General features: G+C 33.3%; 1 protein-coding gene across 1 annotated transcript; it reads left to right on the top strand.

Moving 5' to 3' along the window:
- Nucleotides 1-16,706: 16,706 nt before the first annotated feature.
- LOC133313283 (ABC transporter G family member 21-like) lies at nt 16,707-20,851 on the top strand. Its single transcript, XM_061514629.1, has 5 exons — nt 16,707-16,940; nt 17,467-18,271; nt 19,368-19,538; nt 19,646-19,824; nt 20,046-20,851. Exons 1-5 carry the CDS (start codon nt 16,707-16,709, stop codon nt 20,697-20,699), a joined length of 2,043 nt encoding a protein of 680 aa, XP_061370613.1. The 3' UTR covers nt 20,700-20,851.
- Nucleotides 20,852-24,071: the final 3,220 nt, after the last annotated feature.

The raw sequence follows: 24,071 nt of genomic DNA, 5'->3' as shown, positions 1-24,071 counted from the left end.
AATTCCCACCTCACATAAGATGAACGGACTATGCCTCTCCAAGTGGATGGGTTTCCTCCCTTAAATAAGTTATACCAAATAAGAGAATAAACTATTGTTGGAATGACCAATCAAGTGTACCAAGCATAATGTTTTGTTCTGATTTCCTCTTGCTGGATTGTTATGTATACTTAATTAAGAGGAGATGAACCTTACGTACCATACTTTGGTTTTACTTTTAAAATATATATATATATTCGTCAAATGACATAAGTACTATTCGTCTCATATAATCAATAACTATTTGCTTTGCTTACACTGTCTTTGATTGACACCTTCTCAGCTTTTTGTGGATTCCACTCTTTGGAAAATTAGTATTTTATCTAAGTCCTTATATTATTCACATGAGTTTTTCTAAATTCAGTTAATGGAGCAAACTATATGTACACTGCGTACACTTAATTGGTACGTAATACGGATGATAACTCAAATACTCGGAGTCTTAAAGTTTGAGAATTATTTGCTATTGCTTTTCTGGTCAGGAAAATTGTTCACTGAAATTCTGATATTTTCCACTGTCTATTAGGTGACTCAGATACTCAACTAAGAGAAATGACACTTATGCTGGCAAAATTATACGGCTAAAAGGTCATTATGGATTTCAATTGGCCATATATATGGTACAATCATGGCCACAAGAAGAGTGGGATTCAAAACAAGTTGGGGGAATAGACCAGCTATTTTGGCCTCTAGCATGCAGCGCCACTTAATTGTGAGAGTGACATTTTAGGGTGAAGTTCACTATATAGAACAATTCATACATTGGCCAATAATCTGCGCTAAAATATTGCAAACACAAATCCAATTAAAACGTAGTACTGAACATGACACAATTAGTGGATGCTTCACTTTAGTGTAACAGCAACTAATAAGTCACGAAGTTTTAGCATTTATATATATGTTTGCGCGCACCATTTGATGAGAGGTTTCAAGTGGAACTGGGATTTTGATGGAAAAGAAGCTAGAGGGTGGACAAGTTTGTACGTTGATGTCTTTTTTTGTGTCCCCAAAGTTTTGGTTTATACTACTCTATCCGTGTCCTTTATGCCCTTATCACAACATGCACTTTCACGTCTCCTTTTGTAAAAAAGCATATTGCTTGTGCCTTAATATTGGGGAAAAAAACTCAAAATGTTTAATCAAGTAGATTCAAGTCATCTGATTCCCTTTTCTGGATATTCTGATCCACGATTGATGAAACCCTTTTGATTTAAAAGATAATCAAAAGTTACCTTGGAGAATCACTTATTTTACACCTAAGCTTGTCCTGGCACTGAGCAATGCAATTTGTCCTTCTTTTTATCAAATTGATGCTAGAGTTGCAAAGTTACATCGAGCTAGCTAGGTCCCAATTCTATCTTCTATTATTAAAGGGTTTCCCAGGTGAATTCACTTTGCATAACATTGTCGGCTATGTTTGACGAGAATGATATTTAAGAATGAAATTTGTTTCGTTCCGTGGTGATGGGTAGGTCCGTCAGAAATTGTGGCTCTAGAGTGGAGCTAAAGAAAAATGGGATATGTGCTAAAGCTTAAACTTAAAGGAATATTAATGGTTTTATATTATGTCCTTAATACATTCCCCTTGCCAAGAGCCCTATAGAACTAAAGTGCAGATAACATTAATAATTTTATATTACATCCTTAATAAAAACACATTTGACCTTCTATATGTCAAAGTTATATCACTATAAATTTTTTTATAGAAGTCACACATCTAAAAGGTAAAAACTAAGAAGTTTAAGCTATATAGGCATACGGAGCCACGAGTTACCTCAGTTGTAGAGTTGATAAAATTTTAAGCACTCAGTAATCAACAAAACAAATCTAGAACAGTGATTAAATTGTTCTTTCCTGATCTCGGTTTGAATTCATGAGATAATCTCTGGTAGTGTTTGGTTGGGGAGAAATTTTTTGAATACTAGGGAAATGTAATTGATAGGAAAATGGTTGGAAAATGAGTTTGGTAGGAAAATGTAAAAAAAAACTGTTTGGTTCGGCAAAAGTTTACCGGGGAAATTGGGTTAAATTTTCTGAGTGTATGTTTGGTTGAAGATAGAATTTTGATGGGAAAATTGTTTGAAATTACAAAACTATCCTTATTTAAAAAACCTGTTGTTTTATTACAAAATACGAACCACAATAAATAATGTGCCTCTTTCTTCCGTTGGTGGCTGTCGTCTTTGATTGTTTCCGTCGTTGTCTCCATCTATCCACGTATTAGCATGAAAACAAAATCAGATTCCATGGACTTTGCCCATGATGTCAGTACATAAAGAGATACATCTAAACTCATGAATAGAAACCAGAACAAAAAATTTACACACACTTCAAACGGTGGAGGGACCATAAAATAAAAGTCAGCACATACCAAACCAAAAACAATTATAAGGCTGCATAAGATCAACACTAAACGCAGGAACTGCCCGAAACTTGGGGAAGAAAAATCGAAACCCAGGAACTGCCCGAAAATGGAGGAGGGGTATATTTGTCACCCCATTATCCACCTTTTTCAGATATCAGATTTCCTCACACAATTCCACCCGTTGAAACGTAATCTCCAACAGTGCTAAAATCTGATTTTTACACTTCTTCTTGCATTGCAGGGCAAGTGGGATTGATGGCAAACTTTAACAAAACTCCGCAACCAAACGTTGATAACTCACATTCCCACCATCACTTAGCCAGGAAAGTTTTTTCTTCTCCCCAACCAAACACAACCTAAAAGATTTCTCTCATATTTTGTTCCTCCAAAAAATATAATTATGTGTTACATATAGTACATATATAGTTATAATATTAAAAGGTATTTTTTTCTCTCTTTAGAAGGCTATCGGCTGACATGACGAAAAAAAGGAAAATTTTAATATTATAATTATGTATTACCTGTAGTACATAGTTATAATATGTAACATGATTAGATTTTCTTTCATACAACATAATTCTTATATTTCCCCTTAATTAAACGTATACTATATTTTAATTTTATTAAAAATGTAATTATTAAAGTGAAAAATAAAGCTAAGAGCAATAACCAAAATTTATCTCATATGGTAAAGTGGTCGATATTCCAAATATATATGGACCAAAACTAATGGAGGTTTGTTAAAAACCCTTATAATGCATCCGATTGAGATTCCTTCTGTAACTGCTCCCCACGCGTGCTGAACAGTTTATATATTCCGTGCACGTCTGTCAAAGATTGTTAAATATGAAAAACTTCACCAAAATTAAAAGGGATTTCTACTTAGATAGACCTCTTAATACTTTGCCTTTCTTCGTTACGTAGTTGACAACGTTGACGGAAAAATGGTGACCTATTGTTCTGAACGCATTTTGTTATTATTTTCCCGTGTACTATTGGCTAACTTTTACCTTTAAAATGGTTGAGTCAAAGTCCATTAGTTATTGTGGCAGCTCGTTGGGTATGTACGTATATACAAAGACAGTTTTTTTTTTTTTCTTTTATCCCTTTCTATTTCAAAACTTTTTTTTTTTTGAAGTACAAGGAATCGAACTATTTGTTGATGTTGTTAATGAATAAAAAAAAAGGCTATAAAAATTATGGGATGAGATAAAATGACAACATAAATGAACTGTGTGTGTGACGGTAATGGGTTTGTTTCTCTATAAGAGTGTAGAATGTCAATATAAGCTAGGAAATAGTGAGTCGGAGGTATATAGACCTAGCTTAAAGAGAGTCTATCGTGTTGGGTCTTAGGCAAAGGCTGAATTGGGTACAGTGACTCTCGAGCTATATTTCAGCAGAGTAGCAACAAGGTGTACAAAATGTGTCTCTTCAAGGGCAGAAAATGGGTATATGTAAGTGGACTAGATTCTCTAATGATGAGTGAGAGAGGAAGCCCTAATTATTTTACCCTTGTAAGCCACAATCATTCTCATTTTATGCATGAGGTGAGTATGTATAGGGAGTGAAATTTAATGTGATAAAGGTATAATTGTCTCACTTTAAGGATGTAGGGACAGGATCCTTTATATGGGCCATATGGTTAGGAGGACTCAAACTAAAGACAATTGATTAAGGGGAAGGATCTGTTTATAATTTTTTTTGAATTTTTTTTACAAATTACACTATGTTCTCCCGGTAGAACATAGTAAAATGAGTGTTCTCCCGGAAGAACATAGTGTAGTTTGTAAACAAAAAAATTATAAATATAACCTGCCTCATTGATTAAACTGAAATAATATTGTGTCAATTGATCCAAGTGTTAAGTGATGTTTGAGTGATATATATATATATAATTGTGTTCTTTTAAGTGAGAGAAAGAAATACATAATATCCATTAAAAAGGAGAAAGAGATATATAATGAAAATCATGTAGGGAGAAAATGAATATTTTTTAATTTAAATTTTAAATAAAAAACACTAATTTTAACTAAAATAACGGTCCTTTAAAAGGACAAATATATTTTTCATATATATATGAGATTAATATTTTTCCTTCAACGGGAGATAAAGTTATCTATTGCAACCCCAAAATAATATCGTTTTAGGGTTTAAAAATATGCAGGGTATTATAGTAAAATTTATAATACAAGAGAAAAATAAAATTTGTAAAGTACCCTGCATTTTTTTTTCTAAAACCCAAAACAACGTTATTTTGGATTGCTGTATCGCATGTGACTGACACGAAAAACACTTTATATATATGTGTGTGTGTGTATTATTTTTTCTAAAGTTATTTTAGATAACTTTGTCTAATATTCACCAAAATGACGTCATTTTAGGGTGAAAATCATGGTATATTTGTAATTTTAATTTATTTCAAGGTTATAATAATCTTTATCAGTCTAATTTTTAAATTTTTTTACCTCAAAACGATGTCATTTTAGTGAATATTAGACAAAGATATCTAAAGTAATATTAAATACTTTTTTCCATATGTGTGTGTAGTGTAAGAACCCACACTGTTAATTTAGGAAATTAATTAATTAATTATGAGATTAATGATATAAATCCATAATTGACACTAATAATTATGCGAAGACTTAAATAATTATGTTAAGTGATTAATAATGTTGAAAGTCTCTTTTATGACGAAAAGTGCAGATACCGGTTCGGCCTCACGGTATAAATGCGTACCGATGAAGTATGCCAAAAAATTATGAAAAGTGTGTATATATTACTAGAATAATATATAGGACTAGTACAACAAGTTTGGAGTCAAAATAACGATAATTGGTGTCAGAACAAATACCGGCTACGTAAAAGCGCGTACCGGCAGAGTGCTGCGAAAAATAAAATAAAAATCTTAAAAATCTTAAAAAAAATGGCTAGGTTCAAAATCCAAAGTTTGGGATTAAAATGATATGCGTAGCTATTAGTGCTAATACAATGTGTTTTAACTTAAACCGCCTATATATACTTAATGGGACAAATTTTTAGGGCATTTTCATACACCCTACGTGCCTCCATTTGCTGAAACTTCATCAGCCTCATTGCCACCCTCTTCCCCTCTTGAAACTCAACCAAAAATCCACCTTTCTCTTTGGTTTTCTTCCTAAGTCTTGTAAACACTTGAGTGTGTCCATTGGGAGGAAAAAAGGCACCTTCTTGGGAGTGTGGTAGCTGCTGACTTGGGGTGTGAGGACTGCCTCTGAGTGTGGGGTGGTGTAGGAACCATTTCGTGAGTTGTTGATGCTTCTAGAAGCCATTTTGTGAAGCAATGAACCATTTTGATTGCTCTTTTTCGTGGCTCTTCGTTGGCAGCATTGTGGAGTGGCATTGGAAGCTCCAAGCCATTGCCTTTCTTCTGTTTTAAGAGCTTGGTAAACTTTCCCAACCTTGATCATGAGTTCCCTTTGTTAAAGATCAAGTCTTGGCATGTAAAATGAGTTAAATAGGCAACCATCATGAACATGAACCTAAAAGTGTATAAAAGTGCATGCTTGGACGTTGAAATGGGTTAAAAGTTGAACCTTGGGAGTGATATCTCGCGAAATGCAGAATTGCATTCTGTCGCGAAATATCCGGATATGGGGTTGGAGATATCTGGATATGAGGTTGGAGATATCGGGATATGGCCTCGACAAATATCCGGATATTTTGAGAATTTCGATAGTGTCACTGTTCTATTAGGACATAATGGTATTTTTGGGTTTGTGGACTCATGATTGGTTAAGTTGAACCTCTGTAATAATTAACTAAGTCAGAATCAAAGTGATTAATGGCTTATGGCTTTGTGAGAAGCCTAAAGACATTAAGCGAAGAAGAAAACGTTGTTGTTATGTCTTGAACTATTAGTTGATGAATGTTGATATGATTGATGGCCTAAAACATATTGTGATTTTGCTGTTTGTGGACTTTGAGCCAATGTGGGCCTTGGCTTGGATTGATTGCTTAGAGGTAAGCTTTCGTGTCCTCGGTTTAGCCATTGTTGGTTCCACTATACCCCATGGGGGAATGGTTTATATGCATGATGTGTTTTCATGTATTAATATTTGAAATGCTTTTGAGCTGTTATGTGCAAGTGCTTCATGATATGCATGCGTTGTGCCACCTAGACGGTAAGCCTGAGTATGTAGAGACATACAATAGGGTGATTCTGTGGGTGGGTGCAAGTGGTGTCTTGCACTGATTGTAGGTTATAGACATATGTAATTCCTGCATTTCTCTGGCCAGTAGAATATTTGACACACATGACATGATTATCTACTGCATTGCACTGATTTTGGAACTTATACTATTTTACTGCTCTAGAACTTATATTGCACATGTAAGTGAGCTTGGGGTGGAGAAATCATTGAGGACCCCTTGTTTTACTGAGATTTTTGTTTAGAGATCTCACCCCACGTTTGGGGCACATTTTCAGGTTCAGGTAACTCGGGAGTTGAGACCTCGGACAACAGGAGGCTGGAGCTTAGTTGATTGATGCTTGATGATGATTATACTGTTATGATTGGATGCTGCTTTACTTTTATAATCTTGTTATTTGATTTGAGACTTTGTTGAGCTTTGTTGCCTATTTGGTGATTAAGGGGGTTATCCATGTCACATTGTTTTGACTTTGTTGTTTTATATTCGAGTTGTATAATGTATCAGGATTATGGTCCAGACTACGAGTTGTAGTTCCGTGATTTAGATACACACTTATTTATATTATGAGGTTATTCAGTGTAGCTAGCTATCTATTTGCAATCTACATACATACATTATTTTGAAAAAGGATTAAGTAATTCACTTGGTAATTAATGATGACGTCATAATTGAAAAGAAAAAATTTATTCCGCATTTTTTATTAAGTGCTGCTTAATACGATGACATGATAACAAATCGGGTATACACGGGGTGTTATATGTAGGGGGTGTGGGTGGGTTAACATTTCTGCTTTTGCTGCATAAATATTTTTTTATCACATTCAAATAAAAGTTAGTGGGTCCTACTATAAAAAAAGAGAAAAAAATTAATAGGATCTTCTCATTTTTATGTGACTGTGTTGGAAAAATATTTATGCAGTAAAAGCAGAAATATTTTTTCACACACACACACACACACATATATATATATATATATCAAGGAAAAAATATTTGTCATTTTAAAGATGGTCCTTTTAGTTAAAAGTAGTGTTTTTTATTTAAAATTTAAATTAAAAAAAAACTCACACTCTCTTTCCCCATGATTTTCATTATATATTTTCTCTTGCTTAAAATAACACTATTTTATGTCTTTTAAAAAGACAAACACTCATCCCATATATTAAATATCAATTTATATATAGAACTTGATATTTTTACACCATATAATGACGTTATTCTTGATTGAAATATCGTTAATTGTAAAAGCTGATCCGAAAATGCTCTTACCGTTCAATCAAAAAAGAAATTCTGTACATGAACTCAAAGTTCTAATCAAAACAATTAATACAAAAAGCACATTTCCTTAAACATTAATCCTAACCGTCGCGTTTATCATGTTGAATTCCTCTTTTGGTTTTTATTTACTTTGACACTTTTTTTTTTTTTTATAAACCTTTACTTTGACACTTAATCAAACAAGACATCTGCAAAGTCTGATCGAATATATATATATATATATATATATATATATATATATATATATATATATATATATAATGTACTTGTAGAATAAATTAATTAATTTATAACATAAATACTACAAAAAAGTAGTATACTAATACTAATATAATTTTTTAATTTATATTAGTTCCACATTCAATAAGTAAAAAGATAGAGGAGATTTTTTTTCTTCTATTAATTTCATATAGAATAAGTGAAAGAGGAAGATGTACAATTTCTCATTATAAGTACTTTTTTTTTTGTACATATAAGTACTTTTTTTTGGTGTGGTCATTATAAGTACTTTATAAACTCTAATATCATCACAAACTCCTATTTATTTCACATTAGACAAATTAAAAGAAGAAAGGTTAAATTGTGATTATAAATTAAGAAACAACTAATCATTATAATGAAAAGGTTTAAAATGTTTTGTTCATTTAAAAAAAATAAATAAGAACATTAATTCAACCTTGTAAATTATCTAGAAATGAAAAAAGGGGTCAAACTTGACAAACACAGGACAAGTTGACTGTCATTTATGGGTGGGTTGCAAATATCAATCCATGCAGGGGTGATAATTTTCGACACGATACAAAAAAATCTGTGCTCAGGTCACTTGTTTTCGAATTTGTGTCGTGTTGGCAAAAACTGACATAGAAAAAATTGTGTTGTGTCACGTATCAACCTGTGAACCCAAAATTGACTCGCTTGAATCTTCTTACAGGTTATACATGTTGTCTCATGTCGTAAGCAAATTATTCATATTTTATCATGTCATTTCAACCCGTTTAATAAGCAACATGCTTTGATATTGACAAGTTATTTAGATCATGTAATGTCATGTCAACTCGCACAATAAACACCACATTTTGAGGTTGCGGATTGTATTGTGTCAATCTATCAAATAAGCGGATCATGGTTATGTTGAATGTTTATTCCTTGATTTCAAATTTATGTCATGTTTGTGTTGAGTGTATTTACATTATGTTGTTTCAATCGGAATTATCACTCCTTAGCATAAAAAATAAAATTATATATTTTTTCTAATGAGTCATTTAATATTTAAAAATAAAATTATATCAGAATCATCATGTAATCTAATGACTTGTAAGATTAACCGAGAAATGTGTGCCAGTGTACAGATTTTTACAAATATTATTATTAAAAAAATATTTTAATGATAATATTTTGCATGAAAATCTATTCTTTTGGTTTTGCTTGGTTCGACTTTCACCTCTAATGGCAGTGAACTAAGCACCGGAGTCGGGCATATATTTTGCAACAAAATTACAGCATATTCAAATATAAAGTCAAATGTATTGTATAAATGGCACCGGGTTTTGTTTTAAGGATTTATAACTATCATATTGCAGGAATGAAAAGATATTTCTAGCAGACCCATCAAATTTTGTGATTCTTTTTTTAAAACAAAAAAAAAAATCCTGTAATAGGGGGTGTCAATATAAGTTTTGACACGACACGAAAATTCGTGTTCAGGTTGACCTGTAAAAAAATTCGTGTCGTGTTCGTGTTGGAAAAAAATGACACACAAAAAATTCGTGTCGTGTTCGTGTTTATGAATTCGTGTTCATGTCGACCCGTATTTTTTTAATTATTTTATTATTATTTTTTAAATATTTTTATTTTTGATAGATTTTTTTAAAATTTTGTATCAATTACCATTTTGACCTCTATTTTGCGTGTTATTCGTGTCGTGTCATGTCAACCCACAAAAAATTTGTGTCGTGTCAGTGTTGATATATTCGTGTCGTGTCAAATTCGTGTCGTGTCGAATTCGTGTCGTGTCAACCCATTTTGACACCCGTGCCTGTAACCTTACACTTGGCATTTCCATGACATGATGTATCTATTTTTCCGCAATATTATAGTTATAAATCCGTTAACGGGTTGAAGTATAATCCAACCTCTCAAATTGTGACGAATTGCCCTATATATAGGGTTTAATCCATCTCTAATTGTGACCCGTTTACCCGAGAGTCAATCAAATTTTTTTTTCTTTAAAAATTTGATTTTTGTGGATTGGTTTTACCAGTTTTGAATCTAACAGGCCAGAAAGATTTTATTTTATTTTTTGACTATCTTTGTTGCATCGCTAGACTCAGAAAACGCCAAAATATCTCAAGCTGTTAATTAAAATGCAACTTCTACTTTTCAAATACTTCTCTTAAGTCTAAACTAACATTAAGAGTTGTACCTTCACAGAATTTTAAAATAGAATAACTTTGCCTTTCCCCTCTCCCTTTACTTTATATTTCACAGAAAATAAGATGCATTTAGAAAGATTCTGGAAGATTTAAAACGAAACGCTGTCAAATTTTCAGCAAAGGTTCCAAAGTTGACGTCATTTTATTCTTTTTCTTCATAGAAATTGTGTAAAGAGTCCGAAAACATACTAATGCTCGCACACTTGGCACACAGCCACTCGTGCTTAATTATTATAAAGAAGACTAGCACATCAAAAGTGAGCCCTACAATAAATGAAAAAGCAAAATGGATAGACGTACCTTAAAATATTTTAAAGCAGAAAGTATTCTAATTAGAGAGTCCTAAGTAGGGGTATTAATAAATTAACTCTAAATCTTAGGTAATTCAACTTTCATATAGACAGGTCACAGATAATTGCTATTGTATAAGAAGATAAAACTTAAGCATGCGCTAAAGAAAAGGAAACAATGGGGGAATTACTAAAACAAATAATTTTGGGGTGTTTGGTAGATGAAGATTTTTTTTTACATGAGAATCATGATTTCTAGGAAAATGAATTTTTCGAAAATGTTACCAAAAAGTTATTTAATAGGTCAAAATACTCCCGAAAATGTTGGATTTATATTCTACATCTTGTTCTACACTATATAATAGTGATTCACGAGATATTAATTATTGCGCTACGCTTTGACATATTATTTACTAGTATGCCATGAGGGCCAAATTTTACCAGGTAGCAACTCTTTGTTAGTGGCAGTAGATTTCAAATGTCATGTGGCGCGAATATTGAGGTAACAAGACTCGTTGTCAGTGGCAGCGAGTTTCATGTGGTCAGACCAGTCAATATATTGGGGCATATGTGACACGTGGTAGACTGTGAGAAACCTACTGTCAGTGGCAGAGGGTTACTGACAGCCTGTCACACATCATAAACAGTCAAATCAAATCAGGCTTGGCACTGCTTATACACATTAAACTTGAAATATAAACAAATGTATGAGTATTTAAAAAATAAAACTCATAAATAAAACTCTACCATTGCTTGCGGTCGAGGAGAGATTCTTGGGAATCTGGTCCATGCCAGAGCTAGAGTAATAAGACACAACCTCCCATATCTATGTGATCGATGTCTATCAGTCTAGACATCTCCCTATACATATAAGCAAGGACACTAGATCCCCAACTGAATTACCCTGTTAAGTTGAAGTCATCCAGTAAGAGTAAAAATCTAGCGGGCACAAAGTTAGAGGATGTGTATCAACGAACATCCCACCCAAGATGCGCATAATCAGTGAATGACTATACTTGATGTGGCCTAGCTCCGTCCTAGCATGGGCCTTATAATCGTCGTAGGCTTCTCTCAAAAATCCCAGGCTCAACTAGCCTCACTTTAATTGTCACCGGCTCTATGGCACAATGCCCAACAAATGAAAAATAAGCATCCTCTAAGGTAATGGTGACCTCACCCATCGGTATGTGAAACGTCTGCGTCTCTAGCCGCCAATGCTCTACAAGGGCAGTATTGAGTGCGTGGTCAATATGAAGGAATTTAGCTGGTCATGTTATAAAATAATTACAATTAATATAAAAAAACACAATGAGAAATATGTGTACACTAATCTCGTGGTTTCTCAGCCGCACGATATGTAGGAAACCAACCTACCTCAAATAAGGTTGGATCTGCTCAGGAATATTCAAATGATCGTGCATGGTTGTGTGCCTAACATTAATAAAGCGATCCTCATCATCATTCCACACGCACATGGATACATGTTTCTCCTGTAATGTCAAGAGACTACGATCAATCGGACCAAGTTTAACTACACTCTAAGGGGAGCCTAGGTAGCCTAAAGGAAAGGCCTCATCATCCTCGTGACATGGTGAGCTGCGTTCCTAACATTAATAAGGCGATCCTCCTCACAGAGGCGGACCTAAGGGGGGCTAGGGTGGGCCCCCCCCCTAAAATTTGATTGGAAAAAATTATATATATAAATGTTATTTTAATAATATTACAAAATATGTGTGAGTGGATAAATTACTGACATGAGTGAGCGTGAAGAGGAAGCACAAAACCTCAACGGCTCAAATCAAACTTCTAAAAATTGTTCAGCTTGCAATTGCAAGAGAAGACAACTGAAGAGGAAGCACAAGCATTTTCATTGAAGGGGACGTGTGACTCAATCTTGAAACACTCTTCAGTAGTAATCTTCCCCAGCTATTTTACATAGAAAAACAAATGATGGAAAAAAATTTCCTAGCCATATTTTTACTTCACCTCCTACCAAACATAGGCAAATAATTTTCCATCCCCATTTTCTTAGGAAATTTTTTTTCACCTCCTACCAAACACGTGATTAGATTAAAAAATTGTAGTGTGTTCTTCTAAATTATTCTTAATCTCTTTAAATTTCCAACAATTTTAGCTATAAAAAGAATGAAAGGACATATATAACTTTGTGGGTGTCTAATTTATTGATAATGGATAACATGATTTATTTATGGGTTCGTCTCTTCTGCAGCAATAGCATATGAATTTTTTTGGGGGACGCAATTTCTTTGGGGGAAAAGATTGAATGAGAAGCAAATTAAATTGAATCTCAAAATTAATTTTCATATTTATATGTATAAAAGACAGTTGTTAAAATTATATCCTAGATAATGTGTTTAGAGCCTGAACGATTTGACTTAAAACACCACATTGAGATGTTACTTTCCACCGTTAAGTTACCTCAAATCTAGGTTAGAAGCCCAAATTGAAAGTTAAGAGCACATTGGAATTTGCCTTAACTAAAATTAAAATTACAACATGCAATTAACCATAAAAATTAATGAATTTTACATTTCCACAAATTAATACTTCTAAGAAAAGAAAGATTATAAATTTCATTCTCATCATCAAACACATAGATCAATTGATAAGGGATTGTTTTAGCATAATTAGAGATATCGAATTGGAATTCTTAGGAACATAACTGTATTAAGAATTTAATAGATAATTTTGTTGTCCATGTAATCCTACTCTATTCGAATCGAACTAATCAAATAATTCATAAACAGATGAATAATATTAAAAATAAATAAACAAATTACCTTCTCAATTAGGAAAGAGATGCTTCTAAGCACTGTCTTCTCTCTTTGTCTCTTACTTGTAGGTAGTTTTTTTTTTTTTGATAAATTCTTGTAAGTAATGTTTTAATCCTTTATAACATCAAACCTACTATAATTGAACACGTAACGACAAGATATAATTTGAATATTTGGTCGAAAGGGTTTTAGAATGTTTTATCTCATTTCAAATTGTCTTAAGCTTGCTTGTAGTAATCAGTCACCAACTATCAGGAGGAACATATTTACCGAATAATGAGAATATCTTCATGTGTTTTTGAATATATTATTCGTCCTTTCAGGTTCCCCTCCCCACCCTTCAATTAAACAACAATTTGAAATCCCAACCTTAATTAATTTCATATTTTACGGAATATATATATATATATATATATATATATATATGTGTGTATGTAAACATTTTATGGAATAATTCTAAAATTTTGTAAACTATTCATATTTCAAAAACTATATTCTATTGAAAAAAAAATTCAGAACTGTGCATAAGATTTATTTTTTCTCTAGTGTAGAGTGGCTAATATAATTACATTATTATAGCAACCAAAAAAAAAAAAACTCGTAAATTCAAAGAAAAAAGGTTTACGAAAGAAGCTCTCTTTCAGTGATAATGACTCCATACTGCAAACAATGCCTTTTAATAGAAAGACGACACCAATCTCAGCCACTACTTACTATGGATGAATGGGTACTTGACACTTAGAAAGTTATTGGGGGAACCATGCTTTCTTATACTTTTTTCTCAAGCACACCCTGGAAAAACAGATACCCTATAAAGAGAGTCCAAGGAAATTGAGCCATAGTGTGATGACTTTTTTAGAGTTGTACTGTTTTTTTTTTGTGACTCTCCTACCTATATGAAAGAATTTTCATGTCTTTCGGGAAAAACAGGGGTTTCCTACGTGAGATCTTCTAGCTAATAGGATTGTATATTACATTCTTTTTTCTTTTCGAAAAATATTTTATTTAGTGGTAGCATGTTGTTTGGTTTTGATGGAAGAAATAAAAAAGTAGAGAGCTAAAATATAAGGGATAAGATTATTTCAAGTTTCATCGGTTAATGTTTGGTTAGAAATGGAAAAAAAAAAAAAAAGATCGCGCGGGAATTGAAGATTATTTTAAATAATTACACTAACCTCCTATAAAATTTATAGTATTTTTCTTTTTGGTATATCGATCCTAATTATCTCTTTAAGGTGAGTCATTCTCGAATATTCCTACAAGCTTTTTTATAGGATTAATCTCGAGTTGAGACTTAGTGTTACAGTTAAATCTCTTTGCCTCTCTTCAAAGATGTATATAATGAGAATCACATTTGTAACATTCTTTTTATTTAAGAAATCACACTTGCTTTCATTATTTTATATATTTTGTTCTTACATCTTCGACGACATTCTTTTTTATTTAAAAAATTATAAATACCTTCCTTCTTCTTTTTTAAATAAAACATGACATTATTTTTGTTCATCTCAAATTGCATGTTTTTCACAATATTGCAGATAATTAATGTCCTGTGTATTTTTAGTTCGCTTGCTTTCTTCTCAAGCAATTGCATATATATATATATATATATATATATATATATATATATATATATATATATATATATATATATATGAGGTAGGATCCTTTGACACTGGTGTCAAATTTCAATTTTGACATCTCATCTAAGAGCCGTTCGATAAAAAAATATCAACGACTCTGATTTGCAAGCATGTGACACCATTGATCTTTTTTGATCTAACAGCTCTCTGATGAGGTGTCAAAATTGAAATTTGACACCGGTGTCAAAGGATCCTACCTCTATATATATATATATATATATATATATATATATATATATATATATATATATAAAGTTTTCACTTTTCGATTTTTAATCTAGATTTTCGGGTAGCCATATCCACAATAAAGTACTTGCCCACGGACTAAAATTGGTTACATAATGAGGAAGATCATCACATTTTGTAATCTAATAAGAAGAAGTTTAATATTAAGATGCCTATTTGAAATTTTTTCATTAGCAGTCTCCTCAAAAGAGAATTAATCATCGATACATAGTTAAATTTGAAGAACACTCTAAATTTTTTCGTTAGGGAGTAATAAAAACAGAAAGGGTGAAGTACTACTTATGTTATATTACCTTTTTTTAAGAATCTAAGACAAATAATTAATGAACTTGAGGGGGTGATCATCCCTCTAACTCCTCCTTGCCTCTTCCACTAATTAATCAAGACATATTCTACGGTAACTATATATAGATGGTAGTTTTATATATGATTCCCAGTAATGGTTTACTATAAAGTCAAAAACTAATACAATAATAGATTGAAAGAAAAGGCATCATGCATTCTCATACTTTGAGGACAAGTGGATATCATGAAATCTATATTGGGTCCCCAATAACATGTTTTGATTATTACCATTATTACAAACCCCTATAAAAATCTCCATTACTTTTTTCACAAAAAGATAAGGAATGAATCAAATGCCCTCCATACACGTGGCTACGTTCGATGCAATATCGTTATACCCACCAACAATACATTTCTCCTTTAAAGTAAAAAGGAAAAATATTTTTCATTGTAGAAGATAAAATTATTTTTTTTATATATATATATATATATATATAAAGGGTTTTACTATATATATATCAATTTTTAAAAAAAGAAAAAAGAAAGAAAAAAGAGGCACGTCTTTTTATGTGAGTGTAAAATGAGATAAGACTCTTATGTAGCATAAGAGTATAATTTCTCATATATAAAAGTCAGTATAAATCTTATGTGGAGTCCTAGGAAAGAAGAGAGAAAAAAATAATATATGTCCTATTTATATTTATATATAAGATAATTTTATTTCCTACAATAAAAGATCCCATCAAAGAAAAATAGCCCCCAAACCAAAACACATGCTTCTTCAGTGTTATTCTCGTGATCTTATTTGAGCACAGCCAATAATTACATCATTCAACAGCAAACAAACAGTAGTGACAGCAACACCAAAACAGTTAGCAGCAGATGTTAGTCTCTCTTCTTAAGACTATATATTGCTATCATTCAATCACATCTTTATGTGCTTCTCGTGCCTTCTTCACTTTTATACCTGTTCTTTCATGTGACTCTCTTCTTCTCCCTTCACCTTCAACCTCCTCTTTCTCTCCCTTATTCAATTTTTATGCTCCGTAGCCTCTTCCTCATCATCATAGTTATAATAATTCTTCTCAATCTTCCTTTTTGGTTATCAACAAAAACCTCAAATCCGAATCACCAATCTCTGAGATGATGCCCCCCGAGCAAGAAGCCACTATTGCACCAAACATTCCAGCCAGCACAAACCGAACCGAGAACAGTTCGGTCCACGTCGAACCAGAGGGTTCTACAACCAACAAAGTTAAACCCAGTTCCGATCATGATGATGATAATGGCATTCCTGCACAACCTCAACCTCAACCAACATCGTCACCAGCAAAGTTTTCCATTATTCACCAATCCTTGCGTCCTGTTACCCTCAAAGTACTTATCAATCTTCTCTCTCCTTAATTTTTCACACTTTTTATATTTAAATTTCTACTTTAATCATCATGCATGCTGTTAAAGATATACGATATAAAGTTGTTAATGTTGGATATATAGCTATTACTTTGCATTTAGATAATTGACTCTTGTCGAGGGACGCAAAAAAAAATTAAGTGGGTGAACTAAGATAAATCTGTGTCCGCTTTTCTCTAATTTGTGATTGTATATATATGTGATTGTTCAGTTCCAATATTTAATATATTTTCACTTATCATTTTAACCTTTCAAGTTGAATTGACGTTTTATATAATTTCATAGCCTCGTGAGTAAGTGATCACAAATTTCATCCTTATCATCTCATTTTCTAATAAAAAAAATAGACTTATATATATATTATTCATACTTCAAACTAAATTATAATATATTAGAGATATAAGGTGTGATTTTCACTCACCTGCTGAAACTTTTATGTTTAACTGAGTAAAGTTAAACTACATATAATAATCTTTCTTGTGTGGTGTAGTTTGAAGATGTTTCTTACAACATAACCTTCCCAAGCAAAAATAACGGTTGTGTTTTACCTAAAGAGCCAAAGCTAAGGAGGAAAATAATCACCGGCGTGAGTGGCATAGCGGGTCCCGGCGAGTTAACGGCAATGCTGGGTCCCTCAGGGAGCGGCAAGACGACCCTGCTCACCGCCCTGGCGGGGAGGCTCGCCGGAAAAGTCTCCGGAAGCATAACATACAATGGCCACACTGACTCCAGTTTCATGAAACGCAAGATAGGGTTTGTGTCACAAGATGATGTTCTATACCCTCACCTCACAGTGCTTGAAACACTCACCTATGCTGCTTTGTTGAGGCTTCCAAAGACTCTCACCAAAGAAGAGAAAGTGGAGCATGCTGAGAGGATCATCACGGAGCTTGGCCTCACACGGTGTCGTAACACCCCTGTTGGTGGCTGCATGGCCTTGTTCCGTGGCATTTCGGGTGGGGAACGAAAACGGGTCAGTATCGGGCAGGAGATGTTGGTTAACCCGAGTTTGTTGTTGTTGGATGAACCGACTTCCGGCCTCGACTCCACGACGGCTCAGCTCATCGTGTCGGTGCTCCGGGGTCTCGCCCGGGGTGGCCGGACGGTGGTGACCACCATTCATCAGCCATCAAGCCGGTTGTACAGGATGTTTGATAAGGTGGTGGTGTTGTCTGATGGGTACCCGATATACAGTGGGCATTCGGGTCGGGTCATGGATTATCTTGAATCCATTGGGTATGTGCCAGCTTTCAACTTCATGAACCCGGCAGATTTTCTGCTTGACCTTGCTAATGGTAAGTTAGTAATTTGATTTGACCAAATTTGAAGCATAATTGAATTCTAGTGGCGTAAAGTATGATATATCCTTGAAATGAAATCTCATTGGTTGTCATATTTTTATGATGAGAAAGGAAAGTTTGGGATAATTTTTACACTTGTCGATAATTGTTTGGTGAGGGTTCGTTTTCAATATTTGAATAATGGAGGTGCCAAAGGATTGAGATTTATGGCTCTCTATCAACCCATGAACCTTCTTTTCAATGGGTCAACAGCTAATGGGTCATTAGAAGCACTAAAATTGAAAAAGATTTGACAGAACATGTGAGTTTTCTTTTGTGTCAGCATAGATCAACACTAGAGAAACTATATGTAATAGATGTAAAAGGTGTTTGGAATTGTCCAATTCTCATGGTGACCAGATAAAGTTTTGTGAAAGATGTGTGTGTTTGGAATTAATTAGAGGTGCTTTGTGCTTCTTGCCTTGGATTTACCTTCAAATCTTGCCTTCCATTTGGATATATTTCCTATCATTAGTTCTAACGAGACATCATAAACACTTGTAGAATACATTTGCTTTAAATACAAAAAGAAAAAAGAAAAAAAACATTTGCTTTTTTCTCCAATCAAAAGTGCTAGTTTTTCTTAAGTTTTATTTGTTTTTTTCGATTTCAGTGTCATTTCTTTTTCTCTTACCCCTTCTGCTGGGGCACTTTTTCTTGTTTTAGGCGGAGCAATTTTCCTTCTCAGAAATGTAGCTATCTTTTTAGTCAGCAACCTAATAACATTTCAGTTTTTACCCAGTGTGTCATTAACCATGTTATGGCACTTTAAAAGATAATTTGACTTATTTCCTTGTATTTCCAAAAAAAAAGAAGAAGATAATTTGACTTTAATTTTAAAATCAGATGAGAAATTAAACTCAATTCCCTAGAATTGCACCAGATATTTGAAGCACAGAAATTATGATGGTGGAAGCATCTTCAAGGATGGTTAATTATTGTCCTTGGATTTCTGTTATATTTGGTCAAAAAAAATTGGTAGATTTGCATTGAGTTTCTTGAGAAACATGCTGGTGAGCCTTCTAATACTTTAGGTTCTGTGGGTTTACAGGCATAGTTGCTGATGTCAAACATGATGATCAGATAGACCACCATGAGGATCAAGCTTCAGTCAAACAGTCCCTAATTTCATCCTATAAGAAGAACTTATATCCTGCTCTTAAAGAAGTGATTCAGCAACACAACAGTGACCCAGGGGTTTTAACATCAGGAACACCAAGACGTGAGTGAAATTTTCTTGCTCTCTTGATGTTACTTTTCCTTTATAGCAGTAAAGAATAGAGTTATGTAAAACACCATGGCTTAATGATCATTATTCATGCTTGGTAGGTTCAGATAACCAATGGAACACTAGCTGGTGGGAGCAATTCAAGGTGCTGCTTAAGAGGGGTTTACAAGAGAGGAGGCATGAATCCTTTTCTGCGTTAAGGATTTTCCAAGTCTTGTCTGTATCCATTCTGTCAGGACTTCTTTGGTGGCACTCTGATCCTTCACACATACAAGATCAGGTATTATGAACACATGTTCTGTTTTTTTGTATCAAAATTCATAAATAAATGGCTACATATAAAGCATGGAGATTGGTTGAGTAGTTCAAAATATCTAGTACTAGCCATTTTGCTGGGTTATATACTCAACTCAAAGTTAATTTGGATCGAAAACTCTGAGTAGAAAGTGGTACATTTATCCTATAGTTGTAGTACTTATAAGAATATAATCCTTGTAACAGGTAGGACTACTTTTCTTCTTCTCCATCTTCTGGGGGTTCTTCCCTCTCTTTAATGCCATCTTTGCATTTCCTCTGGAGAGACCAATGCTGATAAAAGAAAGATCATCAGGCATGTACCATCTCTCCTCCTACTATGTTGCCAGGATGGTTGGGGACCTACCAATGGAGCTTGTGCTTCCTACTATCTTTGTAACTATCACCTATTGGATGGGTGGTCTCAAGCCTTCACCAGTTACATTTGTGTTAACCCTCTTGATCATGCTTTTCAATGTGCTAGTCTCTCAAGGAATAGGCCTAGCACTTGGGGCCATACTCATGGATGTGAAGCAGGCCACAACTCTAGCTTCAGTGACCATGCTGGTGTTTCTGTTAGCTGGTGGTTACTACATTCAGCAAATGCCTTCTTTTATAGCTTGGTTGAAGTACATTTCTTTCAGTCACTACTGTTATAAGCTTCTGGTAGGAGTCCAGTATTCAGCAAACGATGTCTACGAGTGTGGACCAGGGTTGCATTGTAGGATAAGGGATTTTCCTGCCATAAAGTGTCTGGGGAGGCTTGATAATATGTGGGGAGATGTGGCTGCATTGACTGTAATGTTTATTGGATACAGAATTGTTGCATATCTAGCTTTGAGGATGGGGCATCCTCATTGACTAAGGTTAAGTGATTATTAGATTCAAATTGTAAGGAGAGTATCTTAAATCCTGGTGATTAATTGGCAATGAATGAAACAAACAAAATTTGTAGAAATATAGTCCAAATTTTTTACGGAGAAAAACCAGCTGTACCAGTTACACTTTATCTAGTGTTCTAGTTCTTAAGAGTACAGTGATTTATTTCAGGCATCAAAATGTGCTTTTGGATCTTCTTGGACATATAATTATTGTTGGAACTTAGAACATATTATTAACCAGTAAATGCATATCCTTTCAGCATTTGTATTTTGTCTTATCTATCAGACCAGCGCGCTCTTGTTCAGTGATTATCTTTTTTGAAGTGAAATTGCAAAATTAGTCTAATTAATTGAAAATTCCTGTACGTCATATCCTGTTTTTATTGAGTTTAATTTGGAGCAGTTATCACGATTCTGTGGGATTGGTTTGATGAAACCAAATGGTAGTACACGTTGAACTAAAGTCAAGGTAATTAAGTTTGTATAGGAAAAATAAAAATAAGTTAATACTCACTTGATTAATCATATTCAAAATGTAGTTCAAGAGCAATCACTTTGTGACTGACTTAACTTCTTATTGTTTTTAAACACGGAATATTTTTATAAAGAAATATTTTCTATTTCCAAAAAAAGAAAAGAAATATGTTCTGTTATGCCTCTGACACTACATCAAGGAACCCTTCATCTTACAAAGTTTGATCTGTTATGTAAATGCTCGGATAAAGTTCTCATTTATAGGCGAAACAAAAAAAAGTTTTCATTTATATCTTTGACCAGTTAATGATTCATCCAATTTCAGGCCTCCCTAATCACAAGTCATCTGGTCATCTCATCTTCCAAAATGGATACAGACTTAGCTTAGACATAGATCAGAAAAAAATGCTTTCTCCCTAAACATAAATAAGCACATAAATAATACATACTATTCGGTCTAATGAACTGTAGATCTATATCACGAAGGTAGCGCTCATAGATATCTGTTAGAGAAATATCTTATTGGCGGAGAGCCAATGTACCAATTACTGTATAAGCAATAAGCGTATAGCCAAGACGTAGGTGTGTGCACAGTATTGACAGTAATAGTAAATAGGTTAAAAGTGTATACATATGGTCTTTAGCCTCTTATTTATAATGATTATCTTTGTGGATTTGGGATTTAGATCTCCTTTACTGATATGATAACTGTCTTATTTGTTGGGGATAAAGATCTTATTTCTTAATACTCCTTGAATTATGTTATTGTGATATGATTGAGATAGATTCTGATCTCCTATGCGATATATGGTTGAGATATTGATCCAGTCCATAACACATACATATTGTGAGATTTATCTGGTTTTGACCCCGGAGTTAGTTCAAAGAGCACCTATAGACAGACAATAAAGGCTATATGCACATAAGGTTATGGACTACAGTTAATTTATTTGTTCTCAGACAATGACATGTACCAATTTTTTTTCTGTTTCATGTGCCTTTACTTTTTGTAACGAGGGAAAGAACCCATTATCTATAACCCATAAGTTGAAGGTCTATAGCTGTTATTAACCAAAGAAAAAATAAAGGTCTTGCTGTTAGGATAAGAAAATACCAGTCTTCAATAGCCCTTTGTTAAAGAAGTTTAAAACCATTAACATGATCCTTATCCTCTTAAATTTTTAGCTGAGATAATTGATTATTATGATGTCAAAATATGTGATCAAGTGACTAGGAGTTCTATCCTCGTCGTCCTCATTATTTTAATAATATTTAATGCTCCCACTTTTTTAGTAAGTATTTAATTTTAAAATTTCTTAGCATAAGTAGATGACACTATACACTATAAGAGAGGATCCTCTCGTGCTATTTAACATGATTATATCATGTAGGAGAATTCTAACAATATAAAGATGAATCAACGGCGATGATTTTTTATATTCTAATATATTTTCTCTTTCTTTCCTTGTCATCAATTCATCTTTGCATAGTTGAAATTCTCTCAAATGACATTATCATATTAAATAACATATGACAGGATCCATTCTCATACACTATCCACTTTTCAAATTCAGCCTTAATAATAACTTAAATTTTTAGGTGACATAATTACTCATTAGACTTCAGATAAAGGGCACATATATGGAGCATGCATGCCTCGACAGTATCTAACTATATTGTAGAATAGGAATCCAATAATATCTAGAATATGAATCCAGTAATATGTGCAAAATATGCCTTAGGTTGCATCAGATGCTGCAGCATCTCTCCATAAGCCGACATGGCGACATATTATATTGTTTACTTGCTAATATGCTTATTTTCAATTTAGTAATTGTTCATAGATTAATTTTTGCAATATGTTCGACTATATATTCTCCGACTTATCAAAAATTCTTTTAATTTAGTTTTATGTTAAGTTTACCTAATACAAATTTTGATCAATGAGGAACTTTTTTTTTTTAATCTGCAATGAGGAAATAAATTAATTACATATATAATACAATATCATGTTTATCCCAACAATTAATATTTTATCATTAAAAACAACAACTATATCACGATAGAAAATGATACAAAAAATCTCTTCAAAACGCATCAAGCACGTTAATCGCACTCTTCAGTAAGTCATAAATGTGCAAATAACCTAGCCTACAATGGAGATTAGTTCAACCTAAACAACCTTGACAAAAAAAAAACTATAGAGCAATTCTATTGGCAAAAAAATTAAAATATTACTATTTTAATAAATAATTACGAATAGGTTGTAGTTTGGATATTATTTTTGAATTTATTGCAGTCATTCACGTCCAACTTAGGCGTGACTATTCACGCCTAAGTTAGGCGTGACTCTCAAGGCATTCATGCCTAAATTAGGTGTGACTCGTCTGGTGTTGACACGTTGCACAAAAAATTAATAGTTTAACCGTAAAATTTTATGGGATAGGATATTGAGACACCCGAGTTATGTTACACCCACGTGACACCCAGTCAATCTCACTGTTAGGTCGCTTATGTTGATCCAACGGTTATATTTATTTCCATCTTTGTATGGTCATGATTTCTCAAATTTAATATTTTATATTTATTTCTACCTTTGTATGGTTATGATTTCTCATATTTAATGCTTTCACTTTAAATTTGGGAAATCATGACCATACAAAGATGGAAATAAATATAACCGTTGGATCAACATAAGCGATCTAACGGTGAGATTGACTGGGTGTCACATGGGTGTAACATAACTTGGGTGTCACATGGGTGTAACATAACTTGGGTGTCACAATATCCTATCCCAAATTTTATAAGGCCATAACTTTTGACTCGGGTATCCGAATGAGGTAATTCTTTTTTTGATTCCACATAAATTTTCGAGATC

This window comes from Gastrolobium bilobum, unplaced genomic scaffold (assembly GCF_033153095.1).
Source record: "Gastrolobium bilobum isolate Gb01-03AN ecotype WA unplaced genomic scaffold, APGP_CSIRO_Gbil_v1 utg8451, whole genome shotgun sequence".
Taxonomy (NCBI): domain Eukaryota; kingdom Viridiplantae; phylum Streptophyta; class Magnoliopsida; order Fabales; family Fabaceae; genus Gastrolobium; species Gastrolobium bilobum.
The sequence above is the reverse complement of the archived record's forward strand: the minus strand, read 5'-3'. Positions and strand labels throughout refer to the sequence as shown.